General features: G+C 28.8%; 1 protein-coding gene across 1 annotated transcript in view; it reads right to left on the reverse strand.

The window, feature by feature from the left end:
- The window catches only part of LOC101236057 (signal transducing adapter molecule 2), a 45,846-nt gene that overhangs the window by 7,895 nt on the left and 17,165 nt on the right, over nt 1-20,786 (reverse strand). Inside the window, exons 4-14 of the mRNA XM_065795699.1 lie at nt 19,398-19,493; nt 19,099-19,178; nt 17,490-17,550; nt 16,311-16,383; nt 15,942-15,973; nt 15,803-15,868; nt 10,364-10,464; nt 10,186-10,277; nt 9,890-9,964; nt 5,451-5,485; nt 1-191 (exon numbers count right to left, since the gene is read on the reverse strand). The exon at nt 1-191 is cut by the window's left edge and continues 79 nt beyond it. Of these exons, the coding sequence (XP_065651771.1) occupies nt 1-191; nt 5,451-5,485; nt 9,890-9,964; nt 10,186-10,277; nt 10,364-10,464; nt 15,803-15,868; nt 15,942-15,973; nt 16,311-16,383; nt 17,490-17,550; nt 19,099-19,178; nt 19,398-19,493 (902 nt within the window). The remainder of the gene's footprint in view (nt 192-5,450; nt 5,486-9,889; nt 9,965-10,185; nt 10,278-10,363; nt 10,465-15,802; nt 15,869-15,941; nt 15,974-16,310; nt 16,384-17,489; nt 17,551-19,098; nt 19,179-19,397; nt 19,494-20,786) is intronic.

Genomic DNA, 20,786 nt, shown 5'->3' on the forward strand with positions numbered 1-20,786 from the left:
ATGGCTTGCAAAAATTTACTATTTAAGTCATTGAGGTCATCCTTTTCTCTTTGACATTCAATAATCTTCTTTTCAATAGCATATCCCATTTCTTTGCAGCGCATTTCCATATTTGAAATAGTTTCTTCTTCTTCATCAATTTCATTTGGAGAGGCATTTTTCAACATACTCAAAGTAAGATCCAGAAGTTCCTAAAATTATAAATACTTTATATAATTGAAATTAATACTTACTTAAAATAAATATTATTACAAGTTAAATATAAATATTATTACAAGTTAAATATAAATATTATTACAAGTTAAATATAAATAATTATATATATATATATATATATATATATATATATATATATATATATATATATGAATATATATATATACAGTACTGTGAATAAGTTTTAGACCACTTGTACAATTAGGCGTATTTACAATTTTTTCCGATGTAATTTTTTAAAAGTGTACTTAAGTTTAATAATATATAAGAAAAGTTGAAAGAATATATTATTTTGAATTAATAAACAAAATTGACGAGGAAACATGAGGGATTTGTTTGTTTATTTATTAAAACAATGTGTCATAAGAACTACATCCAAAACAGGATATTCGAAGAATGCTGTTACAGAAATCATTGAAAAGTTTAGAGAAACTGACTCCCTTGAAGATAGAAAGAAAAGTGGTAGACCTCCTAAGCTAACAAAAGATGACAATAAATATTTAAAAACCCTTTCTTTAAGAAATACAAAAAAAGCATCAACCGAGCTGGCAAAAGACATTAACACAGCAACTGGGAAAAATGTCAGCTCTTCTTTTATTCGACAACACCTACTTAAATCAGGATTAAGAGGGTGTGTTGCAATTCAAAAACCATTATTACAGTGTGGCAATAAAGAAAAACGAGTCTAAATTCGAAACTTTCGGAACGGAAAGACGCCAATATGTTTGAAGAAGAATTGAAGAAGCCTATCAGCCCGAGTGTTTAAACTCTACTATTAAACACAGAGGAGGCTCTTTACAAGTTTGGGGCTGTTTATCTTCATCTGGAGTAGGTGATTTGATCAAAATAGGGGGGCAACTCACTGGGGAACATTATGTGGATATCCTAAGGCGCCATGCTGTATCATCCGGAATGAGACTAATAGGTCATAATTTTATTCTGCAACAGGACAATGACCCAAAACATTGTTCCCAAGTGGCAAAAAATTATTGAAATGAAATGGCAGAAGAAGAAGTACTGGAATTGATGACCTGGCCTCTCCAGAGTCCAGTTTTGAATATAATTGAGCATATTTGGGAATACCTGGACAGAAAGAAGGTCAAAGAGAATGGCACAACATACCCCAGGATTATATAATTAATTTGTATGAATCTATTCCCGGGCGAATATCGGCTGGGATTGAGGCAAAAGGAGGACATAGTAAATATTAAGAGTTTTTTATGAAGTTTGACATTAAAAAGTTTGTAATTGTTCCATATTTTGTGTGAAATACATGTGTTTTAATAAGTTTATAACTTAGAACTACAAACTTAAATATTAGAGAAGAATTCTCTGGGATTTTTTGAAAAAATGTAAGTGGTGTAAAAGTTATTCACAGTACTGTATATCTTATTATATTGGGAAAATTCTATTGATAAAAAAGTTATAAATTTTGTAATATCTATTAAGTATTTCTCCTAACATATGGTTACGATTGTTAGAGACTACTTTGGAATGTCAGTTGACATTCCAAAGAAGTATTTTAAACATTGGTATTAAAACCCCTATAACTTATCTTTGTTTGAGAGTAGTTATATCGAACTTGGATAATCAACTTATATCCTAAGCTTCTGAAAAGAAACTTTGCTTGCACTTCTTGCAACTTTTTGTTTTTATATCATTTGGCAACATGTCAAATGACCTTGATCACCTTTTTGTCATTATTAGAAATGTAGATTATTTTAGCCAATACCTTCAATCATAGTGTAACATATTGTGCATTAAATGCTGTAAGATCTAATCCATCCTTGTATGGAATACTGTTGCCATATCTGAAGTGGATTTTTGAATGATGCCCCTTCTCTATTAAACAAGGTGCAAAAATGCATTGTAAATATAGTTTACAATGCATCATAGGATCTGCTCTCGCAGCCAACCTTCAACAATTGTCACATGGTAACTAACTCAAAAAGTGGCTTCTTGTAGCTTTGTTGGAAGTGAAGATGTTTTGTAGAAAATAAGAAAGAAAAAAAAGAATAGCTTTGCCAATTTGAGTTACCTTGTATTTATCATAATCAAGAACCAATCTAAGAGTTTTTCACCAGAATACTATACTAGGGTGTCCCATAAGATCGCGGGCACTTTGCGACAAAACTTTATTTGATTGTAACTTAATATTTATTAACAACTATTCTTCAAAGTAAATTCCATTGCTTTCTACAGCTTTCGTCCATCTTTGCGCCAATTGCTCAATTCCGCGACGATACCATTCCGCCGGTTTGGAGGCGAAAAACTCTCTACACCCATTTTCGACCTCCTCCAAAGAATCGAAGGTCCTACCGCGAAGAAAGTGAGCCATCGAACGGAACAGGTGGTAGTCGGATGGCGCAAGGTCCGGACTGTATGCAGGATGAGGAAGAACTTCAATTCCAGGCAACTCCGAAATTTTTTCCTTGGTGCGAACGGCGGTGTGTGCTGGAGCGTTGTCGTGTAGCAGGAGCGCGCGCTTTCGATTGACCAAGGCAGGATAACGAGCCGAGAGAGCGGCGTAAACACGATCCAGTTGTTCAGTGTAGAGTGCGGCGTTCACTGCAAGACCATTTGGAACAAGCTCAAAGTGAATTATCCCCTCGAAATTCCACCAAACACACAACATGACCTTGTGAACGAACCGATCCTGTTTGGCGACTTGTAGAGCGGGTTGGCCGGGCTGGATCCAAACGTTCGCCTTATTGGCGTTACGGAAGAAGACCCACTTTTCATCTCCAGTAACAACTCGACGCCAGAAACGAAGGTCCTTGGGGTTTTCGAACAGATGGGTGCAGGTGTCGACGCGTCGTTTTTGCTGCGCAAGCGTCAATTCGTGAGGAACTTCTCGGCAGCGCCTATTGACGAGTCCGATTTGATGGAGGTGGCAATCGATGGTGGACTTGGAAGGGCCGAGCTCTGCCGACAATCTGCGGGTGCTAGTTTGTGGTTGCTGCTCCACCAGCTCGCGCAGCGCCTCATTGTTTACTGTCGATGGACGGCCTGACCTGGGTAGATCTGCAAGGCTGGTTTCGCCGTTGTTAAAGCGCTTGAACCATTTGGCCGCTGCGGTTTTCTTGACCATTCCCTCGCCTTCCACATTGCAAATTTCAGCTGCTGCATCTCTTGAACTCAGTCATTTTTTCCAATAGTGACGCAAAAGTACGCGAATCTCATATTTTTCGTCCGTCATTTTAGAACTAAAAAGACACATTTTTAAATCACAATTACAAAAAGCGATACACCATTTTAAAGAGGAATAAAAATACTACAAAATAATATCAATCATTAATTGATTTGAGTCAAACGTCATAAAAAAAATTATGTTTGAAAATATTAGCTTCAAGTGCCCGCGAACTTATGGGACAACCTAGTATTTATGATTTCATGCAGCTATAAAGCATCTTGTTGCTGAGTGGTTAAATTTATTACTTTTTGTAACTTGATAAATAAAATAAACAGCAGGGGGCTAAAAAATAAACCTTGAATAACTCAATTCTAACCATCCTCCAACCTGATGCACACTCTCTTAATACCACATGTTGTCGTCTATTGAAAAATAAGGAGCAGTTAAATTACTATCTTTAAAGTTATTATTACAATTTTAAAAAATTCAAGATTTCCAGCTTCAAGCTTGTACTTTTTTGAAGCAAATGAATTTCTTGTGTAAACGCTTGAATTAAATTTTAACAAGTCTTTGCTATATATCCCCAGAGACTCTAGTTATACTACTCCCCAGAGACTCTCGTTATATGGTGTACTTTAAACAGCCACATAGCTGTTTAAAGTACAGCCTGTTTTAATAAATCTTTGGTGTATATCCATAGAGAATCTAGTTATACTCATAACTCAGTTTCAGATTAATTATCAAACAAAAATATTTTTATTGATCACAAATCACCAGAAGATCAATTCATTAGAAAGTTTACTATGCTACAGTTGTTAAATTACAATGTATCATGATTGCTCAATTATCAAAAGTTAATTAATCAATTACATATTTTCACATCTGAATATAGGATATGAATAAATGTATTTTCATTTATCGTGTATTTGTGTTTTGAATAAGGGCATTTTCATTTATTGTGTTAACAAATATTTGAGTAAACCTATAAGGTTGACTGTATCAGAGTCCCAGTCAATGTTTAATTAATTAAAGTTGCCAATGATAAGTAAAAATCAGTGTCTTGTTCAGATCAGATCTTAAGACTTTAGATCTGTTCAAAATGCTTGTTTTGGTAACAATTCACAAAGTGGATTTGCAGGATTTTTTTCCAAGCTAAAGAATTCTTTCATCTCTTCACAAGAGCTAGTTTTGATACTTGATTAAAAAAATAATTTTGATCTGGAAGATTTTTTGTGCTATTCCATCTGTCAAGTATCATAAATGTAGTTTAGAAAGATATGTTATAAAATGTGGTAAAGAATTAAATGTTAAATTTAAACAAACCAGATCTAGATATACTAGAATGGAAGGACATTTGAAACATTGCGAAAAACTCCTAGCAAATGTCAAAATGTCAACTGTTAAACAGTTTTTAGAAAGTAATGAAGAAACTTTATGTCTTTTGTTTTATTTGAAAGGAGGAATCTAATGTTTTTTTTTGTTATGTTTTGAATGAGTTTTTTAATTTTATATTTTAATGTGACTATATTATTACTTTTAATGGAAAAACATGCAAAGTAAAATAGTAAAGGAAAAAAAAAGATTTTTTGTTTCAATGGTATTTCAGAGCTAGAAGCAATGACCAGGTTTAGCATCCCAACCACCTTTCCAATCAAACTAAAAGAGGCAATCAACCATAAATTATTTTGCCTGACAATATCCCTAATGCATGTTTTTAATGGGTCAGAGGGGTTCCAATTTCTTACCAATATTTCTGTGCCTAAAATAGACAATAAAATTATAAAAATCTATCTATTTTACATGGTCATTTTGATTTTTAAACATAGACAACTTTTATGGTCCTTACCATTATACTAAAACATAATTTATTTGAGAGACAACTTTTTTCCTGGCAGTCTAAATTTTTTTTAGCAATTTGATTAACTTTAATTCCTTTTTTTAGCTAATATAAAATTGACCAATGTCAATGATAATTCTTTTAATAAACACTATATTTTCAAGGGTCATTTGATTTTCAACAATATTATTTATATAAAATCATAAAATAATTTTTTCAAAATTTATTTAAATAGTTGAAGTTAAGTATAAAAAAAAAACTAACTTGACTGATATTAGTTTGAGGTCTTCCTTTCATAACTAAACAAAAAAAAAAAATTTTATTCAATCTTATAAAAATAATTTTTAAACAAAAACTATTTTGATTAATATGGGAAATAATATTTATGAGTTGGCTTATAAGTTTATAAAACAGAAATGATGTCATAATTTTATTGAGCATATGCCTTAAATTTTGTTATGAATTTTTTTTTACTCCACTACAATACCACTATCGCTTGTAATGCAAGCACTATAAAATATTTTCATTCAATTTAATTTGTATGATAATAGGTGTTTCAATAAATTATAATATGCAGTTTTCCCCATCCCATCACTTATGTGATGTAATGTCTTTATTTTGGAAAACGTTTGAAAAAACGGCTTTAATTGCAAAGATTCTAGTTAAATAAAATTGAGTTGAATAACCAAATAACATGATACCTAAACATTATTAACCAAATAACATGACACCTAAACATTAATGTACAGATGCATATCTGTATATTTGTGTCTATTTTCTAATTATGACATTTAAATCAAGCTAAAAGAGCTGTTTATATTGATTTTACAGCTTCTAATGCTGACAGTTTCTAGTAGCTAACTGTTTATAAGTAACTATAGAAACTAAATTTATAATGCTATAATGAACTTATTTAGTGTTATAATGTAAGTAATATATTTTTGGAAAGCTGCTTTATAAATCTATATTTCTATGACTTTGTTGATTGTCAACAAGTAAGATAATTAAATATAACTTTAAATCTGTTTGTGTATACTATCAGGGTTGGAAAATTGATAAGTTTTAAATCTGTGTTACTTCTTTCAAGTATAACAGGTTTTAAACAATATTTGATATAGTATTGACTAATAATGGTGTGCCTTTTTTAAACATATATCCCAAATGAGTGAACCTGCTGTTTTAAAGATGTAGAACATGATTGTCTTACAAACCATGTATTACATTGTTTCAAAGCGTTAACATTCACGAACTAGCAATAGCTGACTTGTTTTTGATTTGTTTTGAATAAAACCTTATCTCCTGTAACACCATTATGTAGATTATTTCTGAAAATTTTGATTGGTTAATTTGTGGGCTATCTATCGTAATGCTGGTTTTCTTTTTTTAAGAGTGTTGTGATCAACACAATTCATTGTAAAATGATGTCAATTGTAACATGAATTGCATGAGGTTATTTTTACAATAATAATATATGACATGAATATTATTGTTAAAAAACCTAATAAACCATAATATTTCAACTAATTTATGCAACTACACATACATATATAAAAGTTTTTTAAAACATCTATACATTTCTAAATAATTTTTTCTATCCATCATGTACATATTATTATAAAGGTTTTGTTGATTTAAATGCATCAAAATTTGTGTATCAATACTTTAATCATAATTCATCAATATTTGTCAATATATCATTATTTTAGATTCTATAGAGAAAGATTACATTAGCTGCTTATTTAACATTCATCAATTCAACCTAGTAAATGATCGGGGTTGATATTTGACTGGGGCAGGGTTTGATAAAATATAGTTGGGGCCGGGTTTGTGACCAGGGCTGCATAAACAATTATACGTCTTAAAGTATGTACTTTTTATTCAAAATTCATGTTATATTTTGTATATATATGCATTTATAAACATCATTATGATCAACATGATCATCATAATCATCATTACCATCATGATCATAATCATCATTATTACCATCATCATCATCGTCATAATCATCATTGTTGCTATCATCAGGCTTTAGCTTTCCTCTTTTATGCTGTTTCTCTAATATAAGCAATCTAGAGCATTTTCTTTCTTTAACTAAACCTCATTCATTATATATATAAGAAACTCTCTTCAAATTTCTTACTTCTACCACTACCATTTTCTCCTGGAGCTTCTACCTCTCTACATGTTTATACCTAAATCACTTTAATCTTCTCTAATGTTGTCCGATAAGATGCTCTTTTCTAATCTGTCTAAGACTAGGCCTCTTTTTCTTGTCGTATTAGAGTCACACCATGCATTTATCTGATCATCTTCTATTTTGGCAAAGACTACAAAAATAGGGATAACAGCATCTGTTATCCCTATTTTCAAAAATTCTGGAGAGCAATCTGATTTGTCTAACTACCGTCCCATTAGTCTTCTTCCTATCATAAGCAAGGTTTTTAAATCTCTAATTAACAAACACTTAATCTCTCATCTTAAATCTAATAACTTACTTTCTGACCATCAATATGGATTTCGATCTTTTCGTTCTACAACTGATTTGCTAACAGTAATAACTGATAGGTTTTATTGTGCATTAGATAGAGGTGAAGAGGTTAAGGTTCCTTTCATTTCTAAAGCCTTTGATAAAGTTTGGCATGCTGATCTTCTCCATAAGCTTTCTTCTTACGGTGTATCTGGTAATATCTTTAAGATTATTAAATCCTTCCTTTCCAATTGTAGTATAAAAGTTGTCCTCGATGGACAGCACTCTTCTTTGTATTCTGTAACTTCAGGGGTTCCGTAAGGTTCAATTCTTGGCCCTATACTCTTTTTCATTTACATTAACGATCTTCCAGATATTCTCACATCTAAGGTGGCATTGTTTGCTGTTGATACTACCATTTATTCTTGTCGCGATAAGAAACCAACACTCTCTAATTGCTTGGAGGGGGCATTTGAGGTTGAAAAGGATCTCATTTTTGCTACAGCATGGGGTTCACAGTAGCTGGTGAAATTTAACTCAGATAAAACTCAATTTTTTTCAGCCAATCATTATCGCAATAATTTAGATCTTCATACATTTATGAACAGTAATGTACTCGATGTACATCTACCCTTCATCTTCTTGGATAAACTCTTACTTCCAATCTTTCTTGGAAACCTTATATCAAGTCCATTGCAAAATTAGCATCTGCTAAGGTTGCATCTCTTTATCGAGCTCAACACTTTTTTACTCCGGATTCTATTCTCTATCTCTATAAATCTCAAATCTGGCCTTGTATGGAATACTGTTGCCATATCTGAGGCAGATCTTCTAATGATGCCCTTTCTCTTTTACACAAGGTGCAAAAATGCATTGTAAACATAGTTGGACCTGCTCTCGCAGCCAACTTCCAACCATTATCACATCATCATAATGTTGCCTCTCTTTCTCTTTTCTACAAATACTATAATGGACACTGCTCTAAAGAGCTAGCGTCTCTTGTGCCATTTACTAAAATTCATTCTTGTGTTACTTGTCATTAAATTAAGTCTCATCCTTTTTCTGTGACTGTTCCTAAGTGCTCCAAAAACGCTTATTCGTCTAGTTTTTTTCCTCGAACATTAGTTTTTGGAATTTGCTTCCTTCATCTTGCTTTTATGATTCATATAATTTGCAATCCTTTAAGTCGTCTGTCAATGGTTATCTTGCTCTCCAATCTTCATCTTTTCTCTTCCAGTAACTTCCGACTTTAATTAGTGGTTGCTTGCAGCCTTGTTGGAAGCGAAGTAGTTAAAAAAAAGGAGATAAAACCAAATTACTTAACTGTCATTGTTAAAAAATAAAATCTAAGCAAAATCCTTAACTTAAGAAATCCCATATGGAATGGTATATTATTTTTAAATAAATAACTACATTAAATTGCCTTAAATACTCATAAAATTATTTTCTATTCTCTTTATTTCCTATCAGCATTTTTAAAGTGCTAAATTGAGACACTCTAAAATCTATTTTTTTAAGGATAAAGTGTACAGTTTAAGAACCAATAGGAATCGGTAAAAATCATTATTCAGTTCTGTCAAAGTCTGCTACAATATTTATTTTAAAATATTACAATATTCTTACAGTTGTAGACTTTTATTACACTTTTTTATGTATGTATTTTTTTAGATATGCATCTAAAAAAGTCTTGATTTATGAGTAAGTATATATAAGTAACATAAACATTTCATCAATTTGAAATTAATCCTAACCCTGTTGGTGTAAAAGCAAATTTATGTTTATTAGGTTTCAGAAGAGCGAGGAATCGACCTTAGAAATCATCATCTTTATTTATTTTCAAGATACATAAAAAAATTTAGGGGTTGCAAGGATCCTTAAAGTATTCAGGCCAGTTGTACTTTAATTTATCAAACAAATAATAAATGTACATTTTAAAAAGCATTGAGGTCAACTTCTGAAAGCGCTAAATTGGACTCACTACAAACGTCAAATTTTTATAATTTTGTCTTATATTTAAACAAAGTATTATAATATTTATTCCTTTTTATTGCGCCGAGCCTTATTTATGCTATAAGAAATGATGTGGACGAAACTATAGTCAGGATTAACATTTTCAACAAATTAACATTTTCTGCTAGATTGACTAAGGGTTTGGGTTGTGGCAGCAACTATTCTCCTTCTTTTATTGATCTTTAAGACCTCGGCAATTAATTACTAAAAATGGTCAATATACCTTCCTTGGGATCAGGCTTCACTACTTGAACTGCAGAGTCTTCAACAAACCTAACCTTTTTCTTTTCAGTTTGTTCTAAATTTAAAAATAAATAAATATAAAAAAGAGTTTTTTAATTTTTTTGAAAATTATAATAAATAATAATAAAAATACTTTTATAAGTATCTGAAATATCGACATATATTTATTAAATATAAATAATAATTAAATATAGATAATAAAAAAATATGTATTAAAGTATTTATTAAACATATTCTCAAAGTGCAAATTGAATGTGAAAGAAAAATGAAACAAACCTTTTTGAAGTGCAGATAGATCTGTCGTAACAAAATTGGCAGGAAACAAACCAACACCACGATTATTACAACCTTTCCACCAGTTTTGATCACTAAAAATGTACACATATGTAAAAAATAAAACTCAATTAAATACTAGACAAAAAATACATAAAAAATAACATTATATAAGTATAACCTGTTATCTAAGACAGAAAATATTTCTCCAGCTTTAAAAGTCATCTCGTTGTCTTCTGCAGCTTCAAAGTCATACAGAGCTAACACGCGACATACTTCTTTCTAAAAATATTTTATAACTTAAACAAGTGGGTTAATCAACATTTATCAGTTTTTCAGAAGAAATGGTTTAGGTAGAAGTTTTTTTTCTCATCTGTATGCTATAGGTGGTTAGAACAATTAATTATTAGCTTACTCAGCAAATTCTTAAGTATATTTTCGATTTAAAATTGCGTATATATTTAAACTAAGATTTCTATAAAAAATCTTAAACTTTAGAAAAAGGTATTAAAAATGGGCTCTAACATAGAAAATGTTTATCTGGAAAAAAAGTTACTAGATAATTAGGTAAAATTAGTTTTAAAACAGAAAGATGCATAATTTTTTTTTGTTTAAATGTCAATATGTATTGTCCTGTAAAGAATCTAATACTTATACATCAATAAATACTTTTAAAATGAAAATTACTATTAACAAGAAGTCTGGCTATGTTTTTAGATTAATTTTTCTAGAGTCGTGTTACTATGATTATTAAAGATGTAATGATACCACACTTTATATCAAAACTAGTAGATAACGCAGTGTAGTAGTTTTAAAGCATAGCGCATTGAAATTTTTTTATATAAACTTGATAATTTTATAGAATGATGAATCTCTAATATACAACACAAAAACCTTTAGTTAACTTTCAATTGAGCTTCCACTTTAAATTCTTGGATAAACAAAATTTCATTATGATTACACTTTTTATAAGTACTTTGATAAATAGTTTATGATTGCTAAATTCTTTTGGACTATTGAAATTCAGAATAAATATAAAAATGAATAAACATCTTTAATATATGTTTACTTTTTTTAATATTGTATTGTTTGGTTTATTTTTCTAGTTTTCTTTGGGTGATTATCTGAATAAATCAATTATCAAAGGTTAATTCAACAGGTTTCATACTATTGTTTCAAGATCAATTGATAAATACTTTTCATTTAATATTTATTATTGAATTTTTTGATAATAACATTTATCAAAAAATTTGATAATCTTTATTCAATAAAAATAACTTATTAAGGGATTTAAAAATGACTACTAGAAATATTTTCAGATATCGCAATTCTTGATTGCTTAACTCAACCTTTACTTAACCATTAATTCAGTCATCTTACTGAGTTGTCTACTTAATGTCTTATAGATTATTGATCGTTACTGACCTCTCATGGAAACCATATATACAATCCATTGCAAAGTTAGCACCTGCTAAGGTTGTTTATTGTGCTCACTGTTATCTTACTCCTAATTCCATTCTATAACTTTCTAACTCTACTCTATAATTATATATAAAATTATGAAATACTGTTGTCATTTTTAGGCTGGTTCTTCTAATGATACTCTTTCTCTCCTAGACAAGGTTTTAAAAATGATTGTAAATGTATTTGGACTTGGTCAATCTGCTAAGCTTAAGCCGTCATTGTAAGGTTGCATCTCTTTCTCTTATTTACAAATACTATCATGGTCGCTGCTTAAAAAACTCACCTTTATTTCCATCAACAAAACTTATTTTAGCTATAAAAAAAAAACAGTGAACTTAGAGCCTTAATTATTGTTTAACCTCTTAAATCTTGAACTCTCAATTTTTTGAACTTTTTGATATTTTTATTTGGTGAAAAAATAAAAATAAATGAAACAAAAAAATAAAAAGCTGTTTTAAGCAAGTTTACAATTGTTTTTTTATTGCAACATTTCAAGACACCAAACTTATATAAAAATTTAATTACAAAAGTAATTAGAAACAATTTTTGGCTTGTTGCTAACAGTTTTTCAAAAGAAAATTTTAATAGTTTTTCTGTAGAAAATATTTTTCTTCTCAAAGAACATTTTGACTTCATGGTACTTTAAAACATAATTAAAAAAGATTTGTTTTTCTAGCAATTAAAAAAAGTTTTATAATTATTCATCAAATACAAAATATTTATTCATGCTTTTCTTATTACATCAGAATTTAGTTTGATTAACTTGAGCATCCATATCGGTATACTGGTGTCAGAATACAAATATGGATACATCACTTAACTAGCAACATTTTAACAATTCAAATAGCATTCTAACCAGCTTAGCTCTTTGCTAACATTAATAAAAAACTATTAACCTCAACTTATAAATTTATTACTTATTTTTCAGGTAAGGTGTCACTGATTTTTAAAAAATCAAATGTGTAAATACATTTAAAAAAACAACACTTTTTCACTATTACTCTACAAGTTTTACAACTTTTCTTTATTTTAGCTAATGATACCATGCCCCTGGTAGTACCGCGCTCAACTTGTTTCTCCGCGCAGCAGCCTTATTCATGAAGGATCGTGTTTTGGAGTTATAGAGTTGGGAGAGGGTTATAACAACAATAGCCTCCTCATCTGTAGTTGCCTTCTTGGCCTTGGAGAGGTAAAAAAATATATATATATATAAATAATATTTTAACTAATATATAGTTTATTTAATATATAGTATTAATATTTTAGCTATAAAAAAATAACTACAAAACTAAATATAAAATAAATTTGAAAAAAAAAACTTGTTTTAAACTTTCACTTGTTTTGATTGGGCAATAATATTAATTATAGGACTTTAAAACATCCCCTAGTTGCTTTTTATAAAATGCTACTGCTGAATATTCTTTTTGATATTATTTCTAATCAAATTCACCAAGTCCTTTCTCTTTATTTCTCAGCCAATATCGTTATTGTCGGTGACTTTAATGTGCATCACACTGAATGGCTTGGCTCTAGTGTCAATGACTCTGCAGGCGATAAGGCCCACAACTTTTGTCTTTCTCAATCTCTAACACAAAAAGTCAACTTTCCAATTCGCTTTCCAGACAATTCAAATCATTTATCTTCTCTACTCGACTTATGTATTGTTTCTGATTCTAGTCAGTGCTCAGTTTCTCCACATTCAACATTAGATGCTTCTGATCACAGTTCTCTCTAAAACTACTATCTCATTCTTCTTCATCAACAGAACCCCACTATCATTGTACCTCTTACAACTACCTTAAAAAGCTGACTGGGACTCTTTTTGTGATTTTCTTCATGATGGCATTTAGGTAGAAATCTTTTATCTTCCTGCTGACAAACATGCCTCTTAAGTAATTTCTTGGATTCAGGCTGGCATGGAATCTTTTATTCCCTATTAACAATTCCAAGTCAAGCTTCACTCTTCTCCATGGTTTTCCTTTCATTGTGCTGCTGTTATTTCCAATTATAACCATTACTTCCATATCTATTGTCAAAACAATTCAATCGTCCAGAAAACAGACATCTTTTTACTATTGCTAGAAACCATTAGACAAACCAAAGGTTTTGCCTAACGCCAAAGCCCGCTATTCTCAGGTCATGAAATCTCATATTTAATTGTAAAAATTAGGCTCTTCTAATAAGGGAAAATCTGTTACAACGCTCAATTGTTTGCTAAGAACTTCTCATCAATATCATCTCTTGATTCCACTAATCACATTCTACCTGATATAGCCAACAAACAGGTTGACCCATTGCTTGAGGTTTGTATCACTCTAGCTTCTGTATCTAAAGAGAACTCCTGCTTAGACTCTTCTACAGTTTATGGTCCAGACAAAATACCTGTTATAGTCTTGCAGAGGTGTTCTCTGGGGCTTTTATCTATCCTTTTAAAACTATTTAACAAGTGCTTATCAGTGTCTTGTTTTCCAGCCTGCTGGAAAGCTGCATTTGTTAAGCCTATTTTCAAAAATTCTGGAGAGCCATCTGACTTGTCTAACTACCATCCCATTAGTCTTCTTCCTATTATAAGCAAGGTTTTTGCTGACGGTAATAACCAAAAGGTTTTATCATGTATTTGATAGATATGGAGCGGTTAAGGTTATCGCTCTCTTGACATTTCTAAAGCCTTTGATAAAGTTTGACATGCTGGTCTTCTCGATAACTTTCTTCTTACGGTGTATCAGGTAACATCTTTAAGATAATTGAATCCTTCCTTGTCAATCTTAGTATAAAAGTTGTCCTTGATGGACAGCACTCTTCTTCATATCCTGTAATTTCAGGGGTTCCTCAAGGTTCTATTCTTGGCCCTATACTATTTTTAATTTACATTAATAATCTCCCAGATATTCTCACATCTAAGGTGGCATTGTTCACTGATGATACTACCATTTATTCTTGTCTTGATAAGAAGCTAACACTCTCTGATTGCTGGGAGGGGGCATTTGAGCTTGAAAAGGATCTCACTTCTGCTACAGCATGGGGCTCTCAGTAGCTGGTGAACTTTAACTCAGATAAAATTCAATTTTTTTTAGCTAATCGCTATTACAACAATCTAGATCTTTCTATATTTATGAATGGAAATTTACTCAATGAGTCATCTACCCTTTGTCTTCTACAATTAACTCTTACTTCCAATCTTTCTTGGAAACCATATACCAAATTGATTGCAAAATTAGCATCTGCTAAGGTTGCATCTCTTTATTGTGCTCGCCATTTACTTAGGATTCTATTTTTTATCTTTATAAATCTCAAATTGTCCTTGTACAGAATACTAATGCCATATTTGGGGCAGATCTTCCAATGATGCCCTTTCTTTTTTAGACAAGGTGCAGTAGGTTTAGTAGATGGTGAAGGCGCAGTAGGTTTAGTTGGTGGTTTTGAAGGTTTAGTAGATGGCACAAGAGACTAGTGTCTCATTCTTTTACTGTGACTGTTGCTAAGTGGTCCAAAAATTCTTATTCACCTAGTTTTTTTCTTTGAATATCAGTTCTTTGAAATTCACTCCTTTTATCATGTTCTCCTGTTTCATATAGTTTGCAATCTTTTAAGTCACCTGGTAATCTTGCTCAATAAACTTCATCTTTTCTCTTCCAGTAACTTCCAACTCTAATAGTGGTTGCTTGCAGCCTTATTGGAAGTGAAGATGTTGAAAATAAAATAAAAAATCAGAAACAAATATAATAAAAGTTGTTCTATAAAATAATTTAATAAAAAATCTGAATTTAATTTTAGTGAAAAATCTTGAAACAATTATGTTAATTTATTTTGGTAATTTAAATGGTAATTTAAGAAACAAGTTGGGTCATCAAACAAACTTAAAAGTAAATTAATGAGATATTAGAATAAAAGTATGAAAGCTGAGTTTAATTTTAACAAAAACTGGTTTGTAATATATGGCAATGTTTATATGTTATTATATAATCTGGTAAATTATTGTTAATTTAATCTAAGGGGTAAATTGCACAACAAATTATTAACTGTGAAGTACAACCAATTAGAACAATTTATTTATCAAAAACAAGATTAAAACAGAATAGCAGCTGGTTTACTAGTCAATCATTTCTAGTTTTTTTTCTTTTTTTTTCTTTGTAAATTAATATATACTATAGAATACCGTTTCTTGATTTGGAATCAAAGCTTGGCTCATAGTTGGGTATATGGTAGTTGATTTTGAAGTTTGCTGAAATAAAAGAATAAAACTAAAAAAGTTAAAAAAACAGTAACAAAAATTTTTTAATAATTTAAAAAAATACCTTGCTCCCATTACTTTCTTGAAGTGACAAAGCTAAATAGTGTATAAATAAATATATATATATATATATATATATATATATATATATATATATATATACACATATATACATATATATACACATATATACATATATATATATATATACATATATATATATATATATACATATATATATACATACATATATATATATATATATATATGTATATGTATATATATATATACACACACACATATATACATATATATATATGCGTGTTTTTTAAAAATACATTTATCAACTGATAAATAATTATATATCCAATTAAAAAATGTTTTTGTTAATTTAGATTAAAAAAAAATACAATAATAAGTTAAAGAACCTTACCAATGGCAAGATCTAGATCTTCTTTGAAATTCAATTCATTGCTTGAGGATATAGATGGTAATTTTGAAGGTTTCTTTTAAAGACAAAATATAATTAAACTCTTAATTAAACTTTTTTCATAATAGCTGCTACCTTGATAATTTTTATATTTTTTTCATATTTTTATACTTTTTTTTCATATATGTTACATTTTACTATTTAAAAATTAATTTAAAAAATTATTTAAAAGAAGTTGCATTTATTTAGATTAATTAGAGTTGATGTTTGACTTTTGATGATAAAGCATGCACTAATTTTTCTGTTGCTTATGTTAATGCTTAAAATTTTAACTTGAAGAATATTGTGTTTACTTTATAAAAAAAAAAACATCTAAACACACTGTAATAAGCATTGATACATGAGTGTATAACAATTAATTGATACAAGAAATCGGGGGAATGGTGATCATTATATTGATGATAGATTGAAATCACACAAATGGAAACTAGAACTAATCTCACCCATACTAATAAATTTAAATTAAATTTTATTAGAAAAACAAGGAGAAAATTTGTCTTTACCTGATAATAAAACCTTGAATATGTTTCTAATTGTATAAAATTAAATAATAGCTTAATAAACAATAACTTCTCACTATACACCCTGTACCCACTATACATCCTACACCTTATAAAAAAAGTCATCAAAAATAAATAATTATTTCATCTCAGTTTGATTTTGTTCATTTTTAAACTAAATAAAATTAGTTAATTTTTAAAAGCATATTTTTAGTAATGTTGGAAAAAAAAACTTCTTCAACGCATCCATAAAAACAATTTCAATGAAAAATCTTTTCTATATTCTGTGATTAAAAAGAACTTGCTGGAAGTAAAATAATAAAATAACATTAAAATGGGTAAAAAAATTTACAGAAAAATAAACAAGTGCAACAACATTTTCTCCTTATATTTTTGATTTATATCCCATTAAACTTATGAATTTTATATTCCATTAAAATATTTACTATTGAACATTTTGTTAGTAAAAAAAAATCAAAATTTACACCATGTGCAAATAATAAAAAATAAGGAGTTAGTCTTCAGATAAAATATTGCAGTTCTTTCATTTTTAACATAAACAATATATAAAATACATTGTTTCTAATTGAAAGGCACAAAAAAGAAAATTTAAAATCATTACCTCAATAGAATCACTCAACAATCCATCTGCTTTTAACTTTTTTTGAAATTGACACATTAAACTGAAAGCAAACAAAAATAAAACAATAATTCTTATAACATAAGTTTGCTTATGTTTATATTCAAATTAATTTTATATAACTTTTTGTGATAATAATTTAATTTTCAGAAAAGTAAAAAAAAATAATAGCACTAATTTTTTTAAGAGAGCTATAAAACAACTCAATTTGTAAATAATTGACAAGGGATAGTTAACTATGGAATAATAAACATAAGATATGTATAAGGTGTCACATGGCAGTCTCAGACTGACTTTTATGTGCCATTATTTTACTGCAACAGATTCACAAACACTAATAAAAAAAAAAATCATTTCTATATATCTTAAATTTTAACATCTTGTGAGGATTGCATTTGTTTACAAAGTTGAGAGAGGGTTTACAGAGTTTAAAGAGTTGAGAAAGGGTTATAACCACAATAGAGTAGCCTCCTCAACTGTAGTAACCTTGGGAGGTGAATTACATTAAAAAAAAAAAAAAAACAGAATGAAAAAATAAAGGATGTTCAAATACAAATTTAGAAACTTTTATAAAACGAATAATAAGATAAGAATATTTGTATACAAAAAAGAAAAAAATTTTATCAAAAAAATTTTAATTCTTTTTATAACTTTGTCAATATAGATATCAGAGTCAACTTTTTATTGCTCAAATACATATCTATTGTAACTAGAGGTATTATTATTGTGCGTGAACTTATATTTATTGTCTTTAACTTTTTTCCTTATTATTTTTCAAGGGTCTTTTGTTAGCAACTATTCTCACTTTTTGAAACCTCATTTAATTTCTTTTTTTTTTTTCATCCTTCATAATATTAAGTATGCAATAGTCACAGTACAAGTTGTATATTTGGTATAAAAAAAGTTAATTTAAATTTTTTTCATTAGGGTTGAAAGTGTTGGTATTGTATATATTATATAGTGTTCATTATTATGTATTTTGTGAAGTTGCAAAACTTATATTCAATTTCTATTATTTTTATTATTAATTTTTTGAAATATTTTCATTTTTATTCTTACTGTTATTTTATTTATTTTTGTGTCGTTTTTATAATTAAAATTATTATATTATTATTTTTTATTTTTGTTAAATAAACTCTCAACAAGTATGCAAGCACTAATTAAGTTGAGAGTTAAAAGAAATAAGAGAAAGAAAGCATGTAGCTAAAGACTTTATACTTCTAAAGCACAGATGTTCATGGAAAAAAGCTGATAAATAAAACGTTTTTGAACATTAATGAACAGTTACACTAAAAGATGTTTGGTGTCACTCCAGCAGAAATCTGTTTGAGTGACACCAACCTTATTAATCATTTGGTTCTTAACTAAAACAAAATTATTTATTTAAAATCTTATTTTTTCATATTGTAAGATTGGTAAGCTTTTTTTAGTCTTAGAATGCATGGACAGGATAAGAAATTATTAGACTTTGGTAAAAGAACAATAGATTAACTTGATTTGTTTTGAATTGAAACTGTTTAATTTGTTACCTTATAAACAGCAACTTTTTAACAGTCAAAAACTCTTACCATACAACATAAGAAAATCTTACTTTAGCTGCGGATCGTTCTTAAAATCTTCTGCCCATTTCTTAATTAACTCTCTTAATTTGAATGATACTTTCTCGTGACTCTAAAACATAGGTAAATTATACAGTAATCTATTAAACAATAAATATATTATACATTTATTATATTTGTATTACTATATTAATATATTATTATAATAATAAAAAATATATTATACTATTGATTGTGTTTGGACAATGTGTATAAAATACACATTGTCCAAAACATACATGTATACTATAAATTTAAAGAACTTTAAATTACAATAAAGAATTCTTGTTACTTTGGTAATCAGGTTTTTGGCATCATTAGTCCATTCCCTTGAACATATTTCCAAATGAAAAGATTTACCACAGTTATTGACACATGTTGCAAGAAGCTAAGAAAAATTTTATAGGAAAATTAAAAAACATCTTATAAAGTATCGAGTTCACTATTCATGCTTTTATTGATTCAATTTTTAAAAACATTTAATCTAACACTTGACTATTATACCCACCTGCCAATGTTACCCCACATTATCTATATATATACAAATTTAAATAAACATATAACAATTAATATAAATTACATACTTTGAAATTCATAAATGAGTATGCTTTATTTTTTCAAGTTATAATTAATTATCATAATATTTTATAATTTTATGATATTATTTGCAAATGCATACATTTAAGGCATGGCAGATAATTTTTTTTTAGTATACTACAGACATTTTCACCTATTTTTATTAAAGAAAAAAAAGTTCAAAGTTTTTATTAGTCATGCGTTTAAGAACCTCATAAATAGGAACTAAATAATTTAATTCATAATAATATTAATATTACTTCAATTTAAATACCTAAAAATAAAATTAGATGGAACACTGCATTGTCCATATCCTAGTTCAATTCCCACCACGCCCCTGGTAGTACCGCGCTCAACTAGTTTCTTCGTGTAGTGGCCTTGTTTCTCAAGGTTCGTGTTTTGGAGTTATAGAGTTGAGAGAAGGTTATAACCACAATTGAGCAGCCTCTGTCTGTAGTGGCCTTCTCAGCCTTGGGGAGGCGAATTTACAAAAAAAAATTTCTATAAGAAATGTTTTATTTGGTTCCCATAAAAAAGAAAGCTTGCCAAATAATTGTAACAAAAAAAAAATATTACAAATGTATAAATCTTACATACAAAACCATAAATAGATTATATATGAGGCAGAAAAATCGAATAAATGAGGCAGAAGGCAGATTTTTTGATAAACAATAAGCTTCAGCAATATACGTTATGTGAAACACATAAAATATGACTGGAAAACTGTTTTAAAAGTTCAACCAAAATATAATTATAATGGTTATCAGAGTTGATGCTAAATGGTATTTTTCTAATAATAATTTTTCATTCAGGGTTATTTTACAATTTTTCGCTGATTGACTGCTAATTTTCAAACCAATTTGTAGGCTGGTGCAAATATATATTAAAATTTTTTTCTAAATCGTCAAAATTCCAATAATAATGTTAACTTTTATAATGCAATTTAACATTAATACCATAAAACATATGGCTACTAAAATATTCTATTACTAAACCCCAACAACAAAATTAATTTATGAATAATACTAGAAAACTAATTAATTTTTGTATCAGTTTATGGTGCATTGTTATTGGTGAACACATAAAAATAGTTTGTCACTTCTAA

This window comes from Hydra vulgaris, chromosome 04, assembly GCF_038396675.1.
Source record: "Hydra vulgaris chromosome 04, alternate assembly HydraT2T_AEP".
In the NCBI taxonomy this organism is placed as follows: domain Eukaryota; kingdom Metazoa; phylum Cnidaria; class Hydrozoa; order Anthoathecata; family Hydridae; genus Hydra; species Hydra vulgaris.